Here is a 19876-nt window from a genome sequence, read left to right on the forward strand (position 1 = left end):
GATTAGGCCACAATGTGCTATGATAGTAATACAGATACAGCAGGTCTGTACATATGTAATATTTGTTTTCAAAGACTTCGTGTATTATAGATGAGAAAAATTACAGCCTTTTTGTCACTTGGGAGTTTTTGGTGAGGCAGAAAGCAGTGAAAGAAATACAGTAAATTATTTAAAATGCAGTTATAGTTCATTCTCTGCTCTAGGCTATTTTTTTGAACATGTAAACAGAAATTACTTTAAACATTCCTGTTTATTTTTTTATAGGTGCCTAAATTGAAGCCTATGGATTTGATGGTAGAAGTCACCCCTAGGAGAATCTTTGCTAATGGTCACACCTATCATGTCAACTCAATTTCTGTCAACAGCGACTGTGAGACATACATGTCAGCTGATGATCTCAGGATTAACCTCTGGCACTTAGCAATCACAGACAGGAGTTTCAGTATCCTTTACTATGATGGTTTGCTCCACTGTTATTCACACTTATAGGTCTTCTTTTAAATCTAATTTAAACTGATATGCATAGTTAAATGTTTGTTTTTATTTTAAAAAATATATCCCCTATCACAATCTCTGGGAGTATTTATAACAGATAAATACATCAATTTACTCTACAGGCAATAATATTGGTTACCAGTTCAAAACATCAGAAAATTTGGATTGATAATTGGTAACTTCCAAGTTGATTAGTGTCTAGTTACCAGAAAACTGACCAGGTCTGAATGCTCATTTGCTGCCTGACTAGGCTACTTTATTCCTATAGCTCCCATAGACTTTTCTATCGAGTTGTTCCTTTTGAGCGATTAAGCTTTTCAGAATTGACAGTGTTTACCCCTGCATGTTCACTCCCCATGTCTGATGAAACGCTCAATGAGGAATTGTTATAGCAGGGCTAGTTCTCTCTCTGACATGCCTAGCCTGCCTGTGACACAGACCCCATCTCCCTGGGTCACACCAGCAACTGTGTCTATCTGATGTGCTGGCCCAGTGCTGTGCATTAATGGGGCATTCTAACAATCTGACTGAGACACTGCCTGCTGCGCAGCAGAGTCGGGAGGGAAAATCAGCCTGGAGGAAGATGATGTAGAGCAAAGAGGTTGATGTTTTTCTGGAGAATAAAATGCAGACCAGACAAAAGTATGTCTGTATTGTGTGGGGGGGTGAAAGGATCATTAAGGAGAGGCAGATACTACTTTGAGGGCAGAACAGAATGCTGGATCAGCCTACCCTGCATTACAGCATTCTTTGTTTTAAAGTATTCTTAATTCAGGTGAAATTAGATTTCTGTGGATGTTTATAGTAGTCTGTGGGAATGGGAAGTGAAGGCAGATGAACTCTGTAAAGAGTTACATTTCTACCAACAAATGGAAGTTTGGGATGATTTCTTTGTCCCTCATGGAGTTATACCCTCTCTGTTCATCTGTTGGGGCCTGATCTAAACTCAGTGGAAAGGTTCCCATTAGCTTCAATGTTCTCTAGAGATGGTCCTTAATTTTTTCTGTTCATTTTTGTTTTGGAATAGACCAGATGGCCAAATAGCAGGTCCGATAAAAAAAATTCACTAAAGGACCATATGAAATTCACTTCGAAAGTGCTGTTTTGCGCATATGTGTGGCTCATCTACACAGGAGTCCTTTTCGAATGGACCCTGCAAATGTTGAAATCTCCTTATTCCTATCCTCTCAAAGTGCCGTGTCCAGCAGCACGCTAATGGGGTACTGAATATTCATGTCCGCACCTCATTAGTATTCTTCGATTTGGCCATTACCATGTCCATTTCGAAGTTTTTCCGGAGTGTAGACCTAGCCAAGATGTCAGAAGCCAGGATATAGAAGCCAATGGAATTATCTGATGTCTGTCAGTTTCTGTTACAGCAACTGTATTATTCAAACATTTTTCTTTCAGTTTTTGTATTAAAGTCTTTTCTATTGTTGACTGGTTGGGAGGTTAATTCTGCCACTCAAGAGAGTGAGAGACTGATTGCACTGCCTGGAGCCTAGCATTGTGTTGACAGTCTGTGTGCATACATCCCCACATAACTCTGCATGCATGCATCAATCTTTGCTATCCAAGTCCTAAGCACAGATAGTCAAATTGTGCCAGATTGTCTGGCATTTGGATTATATGGTTATATGTTTACTAAGCAATTAACTCATATACCATTAAAGTCAATGAACATGGTTACAATTGCTTTAAAGAAAGATAAGGTCTACTATAATTATGGACAGAGGCCCATGTCACTGGAAGGTACAGGTTGCACCTCCTTGTCTGGCGTGGTCGGGACCTGACAGGTGCCAAACAAGAGAATTTGCTGGACCAGGGGAGGTCCCAGGCTTCTGCCCCCAGACAGTCCTGTGCTCCCAGGGCTGCTGTGGCCCCAGCCTTCTCTCCCACCCCCACTCCTGGGACTTCTGCTCCATCCTGGGCTCCTGAGGCTGCCACAGGCTCCAGCCTCTGCTGGGGGCTCTGGCCAATGCCTTTCTGCTGTGTGATAGTCAGGGGACTCTGTCTCTGTCTCTGTCTCCTGGCCCTGTGGGATAGGTGGTGGGGCAAATGGGGCTTCTGCACCATCCCCAGCCTGGTACTCTCTCATCCTGGAACATCTGTGGTCCTGCTGAACCACAGAGGTTGCTGGATGAGAATATACTGGATCTGAGAGGTGCAACCTGTAGAAGTGTAAATATTTTTGAGGATATGAGCCAAAATTTCCAGACTTGGTTGATTTAAATAAGGCATCTAAATCCACATTAGGCCCTTTCATAAAAACGGCCTAATTTTTCAGAGGTGCTGAACATGTAACATTTCCTGTTGAAGGCACTGCAGTCACGTTAAGAACAAATTTGCTCCTGGATTCCTACCTGGCAAACAGAAGTGACTAGAAAGTTAGAGAGTTCTGAACAGAAATATAATCCAGCCTAGCACCAAGACCCTCCAATCTCTGAGCACCCTTAAGTTTGGGAACATATGAGTTTTGCATCTAACCACTCTGCTTCACTCTCAAGGCCATGCTTGTGAGAAGACAAAGGAGCAGGAACTTCCTGGGAATTGTCCACTAAAGGGGGCAGATATTTAGGATGTTGAATCCTAGAGACTTATTGGGGGTTTCTTCTCTGCCACAGTAGCTCCTCCAGGACCTTGACAGGCCGTAGCTGTGTCCCTGTGTGGCTGCTCCTAGCTCTATAAACTCCTTCCTAGGTTCCATGTGGAAATGAGGGCTCTGCAAAGGACATTGTCTCACAGCCTAGCTGGGTCCTCTGCTGCATGTCTTCCTTCCAGAAAAACCCTGTGGAGCCCCTTTCTTGAGGAACCCCTTGGAGAGGCATCTGTAGGGTACCATGGTGAAACAGTTAGGTGGACGCACGCATTATTCTGGCTTCCATCTCCACAAGGGTAAGCCCTCCTGGGAAAGGTTCCCTCAATGCACATCCCAAGAGAAGATGCTCCAGGCCTGTATAAACTATTAAATTAAACCCCTAGATCCAGACATTCCAAAACTTTGGGAAAAGTTCTAATCCAGGGCAGGATGAACGTGGAGCAAGTTTATGCCTAGGAGTTAAAGAAGATGGAACCAGGAAGAGGTGTGTTCTCACTGCACCAGCCAAGGAGCAGAGAATGCTGTGGGAAAGCAGCAGTTGACCAGGTCAGAGAAGGAAGTTAGAGTTGTCCTCTGCTCCCCCTTACTGTTGTCCCCAGGTTATTTTGTAATTGCCAGTTATGTGCTTTATTCTTTCCACCTTTCTTTGAAGTATCAGTTTTTGGCCACTGTCAGAGGCGGGATCCAGGCACTGGTCTGATCCAGTATGGCAGTGCTGGTGTTCATGTGTAGGGTATGCAGAATAATTAGACTGTGCATTTGAAAATATGAAGGAAAGACATTAATGGCATTGTCACTGGTTGCTATCTGTGTTACATCAAGCCTGGTGTAAAGGATACAAAATTCTAAAACACATGTCTTGGTTAATTTTTAAAATAACCTAAATGTTAATTACATTTAACTATGGCCAGATGGTCTTTTTAAGGCTAATTTCTATGATAAGAGTGTGCAGATTAAATATCAGCCCAGAGTGAATTTCTAAATCCAAGATATCTGTAAATCCCTGAAAATAAAATCCTCGGTTGCAATGAAAGTAGTGATATAATCAGAACTTGTATGGTCCAAGTATGGTCCTGGATAATAGTTCATGTATATATACAGCTTTATCTACAGATGCTTTACACATATTAGTTAATCCCCACAACAGTTTATGAGATAGGTGAATAAGTATTTCACCCCCTTTGTTCCATATTAGGTTAAATGAGACAGAAATGTTAAGTGAATTGCCTCAGAGAGAGCCCCTGGCCTTACATTCCAGCATCATTAAGTCTCAGTACAGCTGCCTTTATTATAAAATACCATTTGTTTTTGGTCTTCAAAAATGGTTTGTACCTCAAAGGTGTATCATACAATTGATGGTGTGGGTGTCTGCATCTGACTTGTCAGGAAGAACTGAAAGACGGACTGTTTTTATGTAGCCTCCTGCATGTCTCAGCAACAGAACAGTTTGAAAATAAGACTATTTAACACTTAATACCATCATTCAAGCATTTAGTGTTCCTGTTACAGTGTGCACTTATTGTCTTGAGAGCTGTGTTACATGCATCCCCAAAAACTCACAGCAAAATATTTACAGATAATTGATGATGTTCTTAGAGTTTTCAGTGGAATTGTTGATTTAAATTTTACAACATGACATGATTGCCCAGTAGAACCCTCAGTTTCCAGATATACTGTTTGTGGGGTGGAAAAAATTGAATACATCGCTAAGTAGTTGGGCTACGGGAAAGCTTCTGCATGTGGAAGACAGGATCACTTGGGATTGTTGTCTGGATTGGTGGCAGTGAAAGGGGTCTTGCAACTTGGAGATAGGTTGGCATGAGCACAGGTTTTTAGAAGTAGTGAGAGGCATGAGGTAGTGGTTGGGCTGGGAACAGACTAAAGGGACTCTGGCAAATGTATCTGCAGTGTACAGATACAGGCGACAGTGGCCAGTGTTTGAGTGGGAATATTTAGGGTTCAGCTTCGGTGAGGGTTTACACTGAATTACCTTTGAGCTGTGATTTGTGTAAGGTTGAATTAGCTGTAGATATTTTCCATCAGGGTGGTGAATGCAGGATAAGTCAACTGTAAGAGGTTGTTTCCTATCTGCATAAGACTGTGGAGAGAATATATTTTTATTCATAATTACCCAGCCTGCATATGCACATGTCTGCATGGGATTTTGGTCTGGCACGCTAAGGACTGAGGAGCCAAATGTAGATATTGTTCTGCCTGCCTTTCTATTCCACAGAAAAGTCATCTTTGATACAAAACTGTCTGGTTTTTTAGGTGGATTGACTCTTAGGAAAGCCTGAGGTGTTGCACAATGCAGTTATGGCTAGTCATATTAATTCTGCCAAGCATAAATTTTAAATGATGAATTAATACTGCTAGGCTGAGTGTCTTCTGCTGTGTACATCTGAAGACTGTTTCCCAGTCTTGTTACGAGAGGGAATGTGAATGAACACAAAGCAAAATAAGGTGGCTTGAGTAGAACATGATATACGCAAGGGCTAATTATATTGAATGAATATATTGAAATGGCATTTGTTAATAAATCATCTGGAAGTGATTCATATTTGTCTTACTCTTTCCTTCTGATGCAGCTCTGCTACATAAAATGAACTACAGTATGTTTGCCCAAGAGGCTGGATGTGACAATGGCCCGAACAACAAATACAACTGCAGAGTTTCTGGTCACTCACACACATTTTTGAACATCTTTATGAGCCCATAGAGATTCATAAAAGAACAAGAGAAGCAATGGTATTTCATCAATGCTGTCAGAACTGCACCAGTACGGTTTTTTAAAAGAGAGAGTAGGAAGGTTTGATTTATAGAATTTTGTTTGAAAATAAAATAAAATGGCTTGCCATCATTACTTCAGGAGTTTTATAAATTACTGAGAATTATTCATTTCTGTGAAAATAGAATGATAAGTAAACATAGATTTTAGGTTTGGTTTCAGTTTGAAAAATGCTTTAAACCAATCTTGCAAAATGCAACTTGAATGCTTGCCTGGAACAAGTAGAATTTATTTTTTTCATTACCATTATTTCATTTTGGTGAAAGGTAGACGAGTAAGTGTCTAGTATGTTTTGTGTTTTAGCTGATCAAATTTCCATAAAGTAATTGTTAGCCGGTGGCCAGGTAATGTACGGTGAGGTACCAACTATGCCCTTGTTATCATCCAAGTTTAAAACTACAAGAGCAGAGAGCTCGTCGCTGCAAGCAGCCAAGACAGGCTGACGGACTCCCCTGGGTCCTAAGCAACCCAGTTTTTTACTGTTAGAGCAGGCAGCTCCTAGCACTCTTACCTATGGCCAGGCTGTTGTAACCAAATGGTTAAAGTTCTTTTGTTGTGCCGGCTGTGTTGCAGTGACAGAAGGGTTAACAAAATAGTTAGGCTTGGATCTTAACTAGTTACAAGTTTATTAAGCTACAGTTATAAGCGTGTGGTTACAAAAGGTTATTGTTTACTTCTTATATGCTAGCAAAGTACAGGTGTTAACAAGTTACGTTACAATCCAATACAAAGATATCTGTTACCATCTAACACAATGATATCTTGATACTAGTTACAGAGCTCTAATTCTTTAGCTGTGCACAAAAAAAAGTCAGAGACCTAGCATGGGTGTATCTTACCCTCTCTGCGTCTCCTCGATACCAGCGTAGCCAAGCCGGATCGGTCACTCAATTCCGACGGAAAGACGAATACGAGGTTGGGCGTCCCCAGCTGTGGACCTCGGGAGGCAATCACCTGACCCGACCAGCAGGAAGTTGGTCGAATGCACTCAAAGTTAGAGTTCTGCTGGACCCATCTTTTATACCCCCTTTTGGGTTATGTATTCTCTTTCTTATCTATGGTGCCAGATCATACTGGTTTGTCTTTGTGACTCCAGTTTGTTACAAGGGCATTTCTACTTAGTTTGCACTTGTAAGACAAGAGATAAACAATTTAGGAGTACAGGACATTCTTTTGTGCGGGCGGGGCACGTCCCCTTCTGAGTGATTGTGTGTGTGCATCATATTGATCAATGCCAGCTGGGGTGATTTCTTGAGGGTTCACCCCCCCTCTCATGTTGACAGTCTGGCCTGTTAGCCTTCTAGCTGTACTTTCTGCTTCTCAGGGTCACGATAAGCCAGCATATCTGGGCCTCAATGAGGGCATCAAAGACTGTGCTGTCAGCAGCCATTTCCGTGCCCTGTGTGCTCCTCAGTGGGGGGGGCAACGAGCAAGCTGGCTTGTAAGGGGGAGACTCTGTCTGGCTACAGTAATTGCAAGGCATCTTTAAACCATTTATCTCTGTTTGCAAACGGATTTCCTCCATACCTTTCTGGGAGCAGAATAAGTCATGTCCTAAGAGAAATTTAGTATGTCTTCCTTCTCTTACACGGTTTACTATGTTTGTTTGCATTAGAGAGAGTGAGTGAGAAAAAAGTGTATCCTTAATTATACATATGCTGTTCTGAGAAAGTACTGAGGCAGAGATTGTTACATTTAACGTTCTGTCTGAAATGGTTTTGGCAGTATTGCCCATAGCTTGAATCTTGAGATAAATTATTTTGGATATGGTGAACGAGAAAACAGAACTGCTGGGAGCATACTGATCAAGCTACTTCACATCAGTAGCAATCTCTGGATGATCTAACCATACTAAATATTCTTTATGAGTGTGTATTTGGATTGCTCACACAACTATGCAGATCACAGCACTTGAACTCCTTTCATTTCCTGGTAGCACGCTATTTCACTCCAGAGGCTGCCGTGTCATTGCTATGGTAACCACAGACCCGTTTTCTGTGTATACTCATCTTGACTGAAATACTCGTGTCTCAGTCAGGTCAATATAGTCCACAGTTATCCTGTTTTAATAAAAAAATCCTTCTTTAATGTCCCAAAAGGGCTAAGTTAATGAGCAAATCACCATAGGCCCTTCCTATAATTTAATGTATTGCAGCATTTGAAGCATATCATGGCTGGTCACGTCATTAGGTTCTGTATCTCGTGGGAGATAATTTACTTGGGAAATATACCACAAAAACCACAAAAATAGCAAATCCCAACAAATGCTGTACACATATGCACGATCTACTTTGTGGCAGGTACAATTGCTCCTGAAAACTTCATTAACATAGTATGCGTACATACGCTTTGCTCTGTAGCGAAGCCCTTAGGCGGAGATATACCTGCTGTTATAATGCTGCTAGGCTTGTTTCCTTCAATGCAGTGCCTTTGGTTGCAAAACTGAAAGCAAATACACAGCAGCTTTCTCTTGACATTTTTGTGGTGCGGTGTGCTGACAAATTTGTGTCCTTGGGATGAGATACGGTTGTTTCTATAAAAGTCTCCCAACGTGATGACTCTGCACAGACTATTTGCAGTGCATTTCTGTTCCCTTGGACAAATGCCCTGTCATAAAGCCCCAGTTTCCTCACATCATCATTTTCCTCATATAAATACTTTTAGTTTGGGAATTATTATATAAGATAATTTTGCATCTGCTTTTGGAAAGTGCATAAAGTCCATTTTTTATTGCTTACTTTCATGCTGGTATGAAGGGCAGCCTGGGGCACTCTGTCATGGCTTTAAAGACATATAATTTGGGATGCTCTGCTAGAAGAGTTGCTGCTGGCTGAAACTTAAGCCTTAATTCTGAATATTATTTGTTCTGTTTTTCCCTTACACAATGTCTCTCGTACGCTTTGGTGGAAAGAGAATGTAAGTAATTTGTCAGCCAAAGCTAAAGCCAGGGCAAGTGAAGGATTTGAAAAGCAAGCAGCCACCTTATTCCTTGGGTCTGGCATACACCTCAAATTGGAGCACCCCAAAGTAGAATTAGGTTGAAAAACTTCAGTTAGTTCAGCTGGACAATTGGTTTTGGAACAGTGTAAGACATCTATTGGTCTGTTGCTTTCTGTTATTTCAAAATCACATAGCTATCATCTACACTATGCACATGCTATTCTGAAATTATTTCAAAATAGCCAGTGCATTATTACCAAACTGGTAGCTCTCAAAGGCTACATCTGCACTAGCTCCTTCTTTTCGAAAGGGGCATAGTAATGAGCAAGGTTGGAAAATGCTAATGAGGCACTGCCATGAATATGCAGCACCTCATGAGCATAATGGTGGCCGCAGCAGTTCTGAAGTGCCGCTTTTGAATTGCACACAGGCTATGTAGATGGGGCCTTTCAAAAGGGCCCCCCCAGTCTTTGATAGCCCCTTACTCCTAAAACCAAATAGGAATAAAGGGCTTTCAAAGATTGGGGGGTCCTTTTGAAAGGCCCCCGTCTACACGGGCTGCACGTGATTCGAAAGCAGCACTTTCAAATTGCCATGACCGCCATTATGCTAATGATGCGCTGCATATTCATTGCAGCACCTCATTATCATCTTCCGACCTCATTCGTTACCATGCCCCTTTCAAAAAGAAGGGGCTAGTGTAGACAAAGCCAAAGTGAGAGGAATAGCACCTATTTCAAAATTGCTATTATGAAATATGCACCATTCAGACACAGAAGAGCTCTGTTTCGAAATAAGCCATAATAGGCTCCAATAGCACATTTTGAAATTAATGCCATGTGTCCAGAAATGCTATTTTGAAATAGCTGGGTGCTATTTTGAAGTACATTTTGGCCACATCTGCACTAGCAAGTCCTTTTGGAAAATCAGGCCCTCTTCCGAAAGAACAAGTGGATGGTGCACACACAAAATGCGCTCTTTCAGATTCCTTTCAAAAGAACATGGTGCTTCTTCCAGAGGCCCTCTTCCTCTCCCAAATAGGGAACAGCACCTTTTTCTGACAGATTGTTTCAGAAAAAAGCGTGTGTAGGGGCTCTGGGGGCCCTTTGTTCGAAAGAGTGGTCCTCATGGTGCTGGATTTTTCAATCCTGGGCCTTTTTTCTTGGAAGATTGCTCTTTTGGCCTGCTTTTTTGTGTATGGACATGCTCTTTCGAAAGAAGACCTTCAAGAAGAAATCTTCTGGAAGATCATTTTTCAAAAGATCACTATAGTGTAGATGCAGCCTTTGTGTTTAGTTGTGTTCTTTCGAAACAAGAAGCTTTGCAATAGCGGCTTTGAAATATCTTATTTTGAAATAGGGCTGCAGTGTAGCTGTCATCTTACTGGGCCTCCAGATGAAAATAAGAGTTGCCAGCAGAAACCAGCAGAGACCAGGAGCCAGATCCAAAGCCATGGAAGTCTGTTGGAGGATTTCCAGATTCTAATGGTCATTTGTATTAAAGGCTGTGATGATTTTCCTCCCCTCTGCCCCTCCCACTAGTGAAATGACAGGAAGTATATTTTGAGAAAGACTGAACAAAACAAAAACAAAAACAAGACAGATTTTAACGAGTGGGAAATAAAGTAAATACCAGTCATCACGGCTCACTTCTTCCCTCTGAGACGTCTTTTTATCCATCATTTTTCTGCTCATATTCGGGTGAAACTGTAATGTTTTGGATAGAGACTTTTTACTCTTTAAATATTTGCTAAGTGCCCTGGAGCTATACATATATGACAGCAAAAGGCATGCAAGGTCGCAAATGATGCGTAAATATGGATAGTAGGTCCATCATTCTCATGCATTTTGAAGCCAGAAAGGATCATTAGATCATCTACCCTGGTCTACTGTATAACACAGGACACAGAATTTCACCCAGTTATGCCCGTGTTGAACCTGAAAATTACAATAAGAACATCTATGCCATCAATTCCTTCCCCATGCAGAAGATGCAAAATGGGAAGAAGTTGTGAAGACCATTCAGTGTGGAGAAACTATACAAAGGAAGCAGCCAAGATGTTAGAAAAACTGTGATTCATCATAGGAAAATACAAGCCAATACGTGTGTAGGAAAATAATAATTGAGTGTCATGTTGCACTGGGGATAATATTTCACTGTTTGTCTGTTTCTGGGCCAGCAATGAATATATTGTCAGGGATTTGTTTTTACTGCATAAAGAAGTAGTAACTTGTGAGGTTGCTTTTATGTGACTATTGCAAGTCTTTAAATACAGTAAAGTAGCAAATGTCTTCTTGCTGATCAGAATAAGTGGATCCATTGCTGATGCATAGCATTGCATTTGAATGCTATGCATACTTATGGACAAATTGCTACCTACTACTGACTTTTCAAAATGACTGAGAGCTCATATTTAGCATGATATTTATTTTTATTGATAATTCTCAATACGAAAGTGGCTTTAAGATGCTACATATTTACAGGTCCCCCTTGATTTTAGCAAGACTTGCAGGAGTCAGCACATTTGCAATTGCGGCTGTTTGTTAAGAGGTACTAAAATTACCAATGCTGTTGCTGACTCTAGTGCTTTCAGTAGTTTGGGGATTACAATGCATTTAATAAAAGATTAGTTGGTTTCCTTGAAATCTAGCAGACTAACCACATTTATTTGGCTTTCATCAGTGGTGAATCTTTCCTGCTGGTCAGCTCAGAACTTCTATATGTAGCAGCAACTATACTTCATGAGATCACCAGTCCATCTAATTTAGTATCCTGCCTCTGGCTGTGGTTAATGCCTCAGAGATAGGTGACAGTTGGCTTATAGCCAATTGTTCAATGCTGCATTTAGGGCAGTAAGAGAGATCTTTCCGAAATCCATCTGGCTGTAGACATAAGTCCTGAAGCATAAGGAAACTCAGGAGAATTCTCTAAGTGCTGCAATACAGTTTTACTTGCAGAAGAATCCTTTTAATCCTTCATCCATGGAAACCAGTCTTATTGTCAATGCATTCTTTATCTGATGCACTGGAAACTCAGGCTGTTGTTCTGTAAGATTAAATCAAGTGTTTCCTACTATTGGTCATATTGCAGTTGGCGTTTTAATATTACTAGTTCCCTACTGTATTGATAATTTGAAGCTTCAGAAGTATGACCAAGATTTTAAAGTTTGGCTCCTCAGTCCATAAGTGGGCACCTAAATAAGTACCCTGTATTTCAAAAACACTGAGCTCCTCCCAGATCCACTGAAGATTTTAAAATCTGATGTTTTTTCTCCCAAGGGTGTATGCATTTTTCTATGAATGTAATGGACGTGGATAAAGTAGGTGTATTGACTGATAATATTAGGGAGCAAATTAAAATCCTGTATCTCTATTTTCCCCATACCACATCCCAAGCAACATACACACAAACTCTATTTTTATTCTGTTCTTGGGAGTTATTTGGAATGAAATCCTAGATTGCAAAAAAGTAAAAGCAATTCTTGTTTTCATTAGTTGTTGCGAGAGGTACCTTTGAGTTTCTTACTGTTTTCAGAAGTGTCCAGCTGATTGTATCAACAATAAATCCCAGTGGAAATCAAAGTGGTGTGGACTTATATACCTGGTGGGCAGTTTAGCCTGAGTCTTTAACTACTGTAGGTTTGTGCCTTTCTTCAACACAATGAAACACCACAGGGGTAATCGAAGTCTTGGTCAGCTGCTATAATAGTTACTGAGAGTAAATTCGATAATATATATTTAAGTGGAAAAGTTGAAACAATATATATTGCCCCCACCCCCACCCTGCGTCTTGTCATATATCTTCATGAAACAGTTTGGCTGCATCTACACGTGTCAGATCTTCTGAAAGAACACTGGCTTCTTCCAGAAGATCTGTGGAGCGTCCACACTTGCAAGGCGCTCTTCTGGAAGGAATCCAGAAGAACTCACTGCTTGTTCTGGATTCCTAAGTCCAGTTCCTTAACAGAAATTGCACCTTCTTCAGGAAGAAGGCATGTGTGGACGCTCGTGGACCACTTCTGGAAGAAGTGGTCCACCATGGTGGCTCCATGCTGGAGCCTGGAGACACTCTAGCAAGCCCTGCGGGCTCTGTGGTGCCTGGCTCCAGCAGCAGTTAAAGCTGCAAAGACCCAGAAACCCTGCAGTAGGAAGCCGGGGCTGTGGAAGTAGGCAGTACATGAAGGGCTGCTGCACCCAGACTCCTGCCACGCCTGCAGTGACACCTGGCAGCTGGATGGCCGGCAACGAGCCCGCCCCCAAGGCACCCCTGGGGACTCTGATGAGGGCAGTCCATAAATGGAGCAGCCTAGGAAGAGGAAGGCCCCGGCATGGATGGAGCCAGAGCTGTGGGACCTCCTTGCACTCTGGCGTGATGAAGAGGTGCTTAGGGACACCTTGGGGCACTGGAAGAATGTCCCTGCCTGGCCACAGCCCAGCCGCCCATGGTCATCCTGACCAGACTGCAGACTGGGTCTGATGCAAGATTAAAGAACTCCAGCAGGGCTATGTGCAGGTCAGGGACAGCAGCTGCCACTCCAGTGCCACCCCAGCAAGGTGTCCCTACTACATGGAGTTCTGGGACATCTTGGCTCCCTGAGCCGGGCTGGGGCTCGGCGTGTGGCTTACCTCTAGTATGACAGCCCTGACGGTGGACATGCCCACCCCAAATTGCTGCCCAATGCTGCTATCCGGGGTGGCCAACTTCCAGATGCAATGGCCAGGTGCCTCTCAACTGGCAGGGCTGGCTGCATTGGCCTGTCCTGGCAGAGAAGCAGGGGAGTGAGCCAGGAGCAGATCTCAAGGAACGTGCCCTTCAGCATGTACAGTTTCTGCCATTGGTCATTGGGCCATCACCACTCTGTCCCACCAGTCGCTGATGGCAGCGTGGGTCCACACATGGGGAATGGCCTGTCAGGGGCTCGGCAGGGGCAGTGGTGGGTCGGAGCCCTTGGAGACCTCAGTGCGTTCCCAAAGGAGGCCAAGGAGGGTGGCCAGGAGGCTCCCCAGCACCCTTGTCAGGTGACCCTGCACTGCTGCAGCTCCTCGGGGTCCATGCCTGGCACTTAGACTCGTGCAGGAGCAGTGAGACGGTGAGCTGTGCTGTGGGCAGCACGATGAACCTCAGCAGCCTGTGCAACAAGGGGCTGTTGGGAGTGGCCCTCTAACAGGCTGTGTGGCCCATGCCCCAGAAGGGCTCTCCAGCCATGTGACCCTTCCTGTGACATTTGCTGACATGTTCTTTCGGAAGAGCATCCACACGTGTGGACACACTCTTCCAGAAGATCAGGCAGCAATTTCGGACAGTGCTTTGTGTGTAGACATTCTCTTCTGCAAGCTGATCTTCCTGGAGAGGGCTTCCAGAAGATCCTCTTCCAGCAGATCTCGTACGTGTAGATGCAGCCTTTGTGTTTACTTTGCATAGCGCTATTTGTAACGTAAGCCCCCCAATGGTAGCTTCAACGAAATGCATTAATCCCTAAACTTTATTTTACTTACAGAGCAGATTGTGACTATATAGAGAACTTTACCTACAGCTTCAAACAAATCAGTCCAGACACAAAACAAAATGATGTATGCTTTCTCTTTTTGCATTAAATTGAAGACAAGAGAGAATGAAATCCTATAATTTTTAATGGAGCCCTCAAGCAAGGAGTATTTGAAATCCTTTATTGCATACAGCTGGATTTTTCTGAAAACTATTTTAGAAGCTAGCTGGCTCCCAAATCAATTGGCTATGTAATATTGGATAAATAATAAAGAAGAATATGAAAGGAATGAGGAATTCTCCTGACTGATGGCCCTGGGACTATTCTGACTTTGTGGGTGTGCAATTAAATAACCTATATGACTTATCTGTTCTTTGTAACCAATGGGCATGGTTACATGGAATAAAATAAAGAATTCTGAGCTGAAAGGAGGGTATTCATGCTGTTTCCAGAATAAGGATTTTAGAAAAAAAATTCAGAAAGATACCTTTGTCACTAGCTGTAGGGAAAGAATCCAGGAAGGTTTCTCCTGCCAGCTCCCTGTAATGGAAATGACATGAAAAGATTAACATCATCAGCCAAAGAATGAAATAAATCATGAATTAAAGATAATTAACTACCAAGCTTCTCTCAGTTGTAACACATATTGTAAATGAAACCTTTCACAAATGGTTTCATTAACGAACATTTACAAGAAATACTAGAGCTTATTTTTGCGAAGTGTGAGAAGGGGAACAAGCTCTATTTCATTAATAGAATTATGGAATTTACATAACTAGCCCATATTTACATAACTAGCCCGTATTTATGCAACATTCTCATTCAAAGGGACTGCAGGGGTTCGTTTATGAGGAGAGATCAGGGTCTCAACCCCATTCCTATTGAAGTTATTGGCAAAACTCAGATTAGTGCTGTAGGTTTAGGATTGGACCCTCATCCGCTGGAGGAAGTATTTATATCAGGCCCACTCTGCTTTCTCAGGGCCTTAACTGAATACTTATGTCTAGATTGTAAGCTCTTTAAGGCAGATGTCTCCTTGTTATCTGTGTATAACACCAAGTGCAGTGGGACTCTTGGCCATGATTGGGGACCCTAATTACTGCTACAGTACAGATAATAAATAGTGGCAAGTAACAGAGAGAAAGCCGTGCTAGTGGCAACAATGTCATGGGCAAATAGTGACTATACAGGACCTGATCTGAGAAGATGCTGAGTACAGATTGAACCTCTCTTGTCTGGAGTCCTTGGGACCTGATCGGTGCTGGACAAGAGAATTTTCCAGGTGATGGAAGGCCAATATTTTCTAGCACATTACCAGCATTTCCACTGTTTACTAGGCTCTTAAAAGACATTTAGGGATAAATTACAGCTAAATAACCGCACAGAACACTGAGAGGCAGGACTTGTGGTTCTAAACAAACTTTATGGGACCACTGGAAACTTGGCCACACCCATAATAAGTGGTTGTCTGGCTAACTAAAATCATGCTGCATTATGGAGTTTGCTGGATGAGAGAGTTCTGGATTAGAGAGGTTCAACCTTTACTGTCATTTCCCATTGGAGTCAATGGCTGTGTCTACACTAGAGAGTTTTGTTGACAAAACCAGCATTTTGTCAACAAAACCCGGGGATTATCCACATCCCCAAAGTGTTCTATTGACCATAAATCGACAGAAAGTGGCACTTTCGTCAACATCATTCTGCTGCTCCCCCATGAGGCAGAACACCTCTGATAGAGATCTGTCAACAGAAAGCCAGTCTGGATGCTCCAGCTGTGCTTGTAGACAGCTGTTTTGTCAGTAGTTTGGCCAGGCAGTCCATCTGGTCTCTGTTGACAGAGTGGATTGCTTTTTCAGTCCACTTTGCAGTCTGGCCACAGTCTGTCAACAGAAATTTTGTTGGAAGCTATCTTCTGACAGAAACTTCTGTAGACAAATTGCTCTAGTGTAGACATGCCCAATGTGAATAGAGATCTCAGCACTCCAAAGAATCAAGGACTGTCTCAAGCCTGACAACTCTCCACTCAAAGTGCAAGGTGCATTCCTTTGACCTTGCTTTGTCATACAAGCATATAGCCAAAAGTATGTTACAGAACAAAACAAACTTCTCCATCTGGGGAGATGATGGGAGCAGAAACAAGGGACAGTTATGCAGTCATATGGCTTAATTCACTGCTGTAAGCGGCTCTGATGTCACGGTGATGAGCACAGTATAAAAACCTACAGAGAACAGCACCTTTTAAGAGGTGCATACCAACTTGCAAGGCTCAGCTCTGTGAAACTATGAAAGCCATTTACAAATCCTCAAGGATTGTACTCAAGAGTTTGGTGATTTTTAGGACAATTCCTGTCAGAATCACCAGGTTCTCTACCTTCCCATTTCTTTACATTCCAACCTGTCTTAAAAACTTGCTTCATGGCTACCGTCCAGCCATAGTGGATCTGAGACATAGGCAATTGAGTGATCCAGTGTAGAATTCCAGCACTGGCCCCCTGAAACTGTCCCCTGAGTAATTTGAAACAAGTTTTGTATCAAAAGCAGGTGGCATGGTGCTGCCGTGCTGGATGGCCTTGTATGGAGGACATGGGATGGAGTTGTGCAAATATTTAACTTCTGGGTTTCTCAAAATAAATTGGGAGGGTTGGGCCTGGCTGGCAATAATTATAACTGAAGCCTAACTAATTTTTGGGAAAGAACAGGATTTGCCTTTGAATGAGTTAATTGAAGATGGTTTTATTATAGCTGTGGCCTTAGGATAAGTAATGCAGTGCAGATTTATTTGTTTAATATAAAAAATTGTTAATCAAAATACCTAATTTTCTTACTTATCACTCCTGTCCATGTACAGTTAAGTACTGTCTGATTAAGTTATCCTTTTAATGGATTTCCTCTTTATCTCTCATTCACGTAGACTTTCTTTTAATGTGTATGCCCCCAAATAGACACATATACCCTTTGTTAAATTATTACAGTGGTGAGACAAGCGTAACCAGAGGCACTAAAATCAACTTGGATTTTAGAACTGTGCTATGAATTTGACAAAGAAGTTTCTATGATTTTTAAAATATGTTAGTTAAGCACAGTCAGCGGAGCTGAAGCAAGCGAAGATTCCACTCCTACAAACGCTTATTGGCCTTAATTTATAGCAAAGAGAATAGTTCTAGTCATGTGTGCAGGATTGGAGCCTTTGTCTTTTTTCCTGTCCTGAGAAACTAGCAGACACATGGTTGGTGGGTCAGGCTCTCAGTTTCTTTCACAGGTCAGAAAATAGGTGAGCAAACTCCATACTCCTTCCTCTCTGTCACCTTGCAAATGTAGGGAACTCAGGGAGTTTCCTGGGCACTGTACAGTTTTCCCACATAGGGACTTAAACTGGTCATTAAGCCTCATCCCCATGGCTTTGACAATGGTGGGAAAAGATACGGTCTGGTTATAGAATAGAAGAAAAAGAAGAGAGTGCAATAAAAATGTAATCCTTTTCAGAACACTAACCTGTCCCACGGACGCTCAGAGTATAACCCACCACATTTATAAGTTAAAGCTAGTTGACTTCGGTATGGGACAGATAGGATTGGCCTGGAATTTCCCAGAACTGGCATCAGTCTCCAGGGGTGAGTGGAAAACAAATTGTGAGGTTTTAATAGGATAGTCTAAGAAACTGACATTACGTCGTGTTGGGGATGGGGGTATGAGGAAATCCCCCTGAGCAGCATCTGTTGGAACTGACAACCCTAATTTCACCCAGTTTCTTGTATGTTTGCAGTACTGGTTCTAGGTGGTGTTGCCTGTTACATGCAATAGGTTTTATATTTTGTAATATGTATGAATTAGTAAGTAGTAAAAATTGTTTATTGTGAAATGTTTTCCATTTTGTGTAGAGTGCATACGGTCAGCCCACTTCATTTAGCATGAGTGAATGACTACATTATACACAAGAATACTTTTTTAATACTGGAACAGCACAGACTTTTCATGTCCATTACCTCTGGGAAGAGAGAACACACATTACCACCAAAAGTCCTGATCGTGCTGCTGGTCCGGTGGTTTGTTCCCTTTCAAATTCTGAAATCCTTCAACCAGAGACTTGAGAAGCACAAGATAACAGCCTAACTATGAATGAGATCAGAGAGAACATCTCTGACTGGTCGTTGACACTGGTGAACATTGTTACTCAAGTATTGTGTCACAGTGTTTGAGGATTGGGTCCAAGAGGTTTTGTTTCTGCAACTGATGAATTTTCTCTAATAAGATGTGCCTGTTGAAGCTTTTACTTGTTATGTTTTGATTACCCTCTGTATTTATTTCTCTTTGGTTGATTTAAAAATGGACCAATCACTAATGTTGCAGGTGCAAGAGATGTGTCTGCATTAAAAAATGTAATGTTAATTTATTGTAAATTAGATAAAAAAAGTCATTAAGTTGTTAGTTCTAGGTACAATTATACATAAAGATAATGTATAAATAATTCAATCAGCTTTGCTAGGGGGAGAAATTCTTAAATGAGGCTAATTATTTTTGTTCCCATGTGATTTTAGACTTGAAATTAACCTTGCAAAATGTAATCTTTTGCAGAGCGTTAGCTTTAGCCAATCATAAAGAAGCACAAAGTAGAACTTGCAGTGCTCATCAGATTAAAAAAAACAAAATCACTATCTAGTTTTATGGATATGCAGTAGAAGTGTAAAATGTCTGATCTAATCAAATTGTTCATTATAGATTTGGTCATGTGAGGTGTATAAACTGCATGCCAGGCAACCATGTGTTTATGTGCACACCTATCTTTCTATGGCTGCCTATAAACTAGCAAGTTCTTCTGGAAAAACCTGGCCTTCTCTGAAAGAACTCATGGAGTGTCTACACACGAAATGTGCTCTTTCAATCTGAGATCAAAAGAACTCAGCACTTTTTCCAGCAGCCCTCTTCTCCTCCCAGATGAGGAAGAGTGCCTTTTCCCTAAAGCATCTTTTAGAAAAAACATGTGAAGATGCCCTGGGGGCCCTTTTTTTCAAAAGAGCAGTCCTCATGGTCCTGGAGTTTTCACTCCAAGGTCTGTTCTCTCAAAAGAAAGAGAGGGAGTTGTGTGACCACTCTTTATCAAATGAGCACATCATTTTTGGACCCACTTTTTTGTATGTGGATGTGCTCTTTTGAAAGAATTTTTTCCAAAGAGATCATTAAAAACTGAGGTCCGGGCTGGCTGTCTTCATATTAAAGTTCCCATGGCACCTCTGATCAGAGTAGACAAGGCCAACAGCTCTTCATGCTCTCCCAAGCTTGTTATGCAGTGCTTGCTGCCGTTCTTGAACCCATTTGCGTGCTTAATGTATGTGCAATAGCAATAGCTCTCAGATCCATTGGGTTGAAAAGTGCCTTATAAATGGAGGATATATTATCAGTAGAGTTCAACAAGAAGTCCTGTGGCACCTTATGGACTAACAGGCCTCTACATCATGGTGGCCAGGATGGTGTTCTCAGAAAAGTCATCGATGCATTGTAGTTTCCTGAGGAAGTTGGTGGTATCTTGAAGAAAGCTGGGAGTGCTGGTAGCATAGGGTCTAAGTAGAGAGTC

General features: G+C 42.0%; 1 protein-coding gene across 6 annotated transcripts in view; it reads left to right on the forward strand.

The window, feature by feature from the left end:
- PPP2R2C (protein phosphatase 2 regulatory subunit Bgamma) overlaps nt 1-19876 on the forward strand; it is a 214807-nt gene that overhangs the window by 137907 nt on the left and 57024 nt on the right. For all 6 annotated transcript variants that reach the window (XM_074992459.1, XM_074992464.1, XM_074992463.1 and 3 more), the window contains one exon: nt 265-442. In XM_074992459.1, coding sequence (XP_074848560.1) covers nt 265-442 — 178 coding nt within the window. The remainder of the gene's footprint in view (nt 1-264; nt 443-19876) is intronic.

Source organism: Carettochelys insculpta, chromosome 4, assembly GCF_033958435.1.
Source record: "Carettochelys insculpta isolate YL-2023 chromosome 4, ASM3395843v1, whole genome shotgun sequence".
Lineage (NCBI taxonomy): Eukaryota > Metazoa > Chordata > Testudines > Carettochelyidae > Carettochelys > Carettochelys insculpta.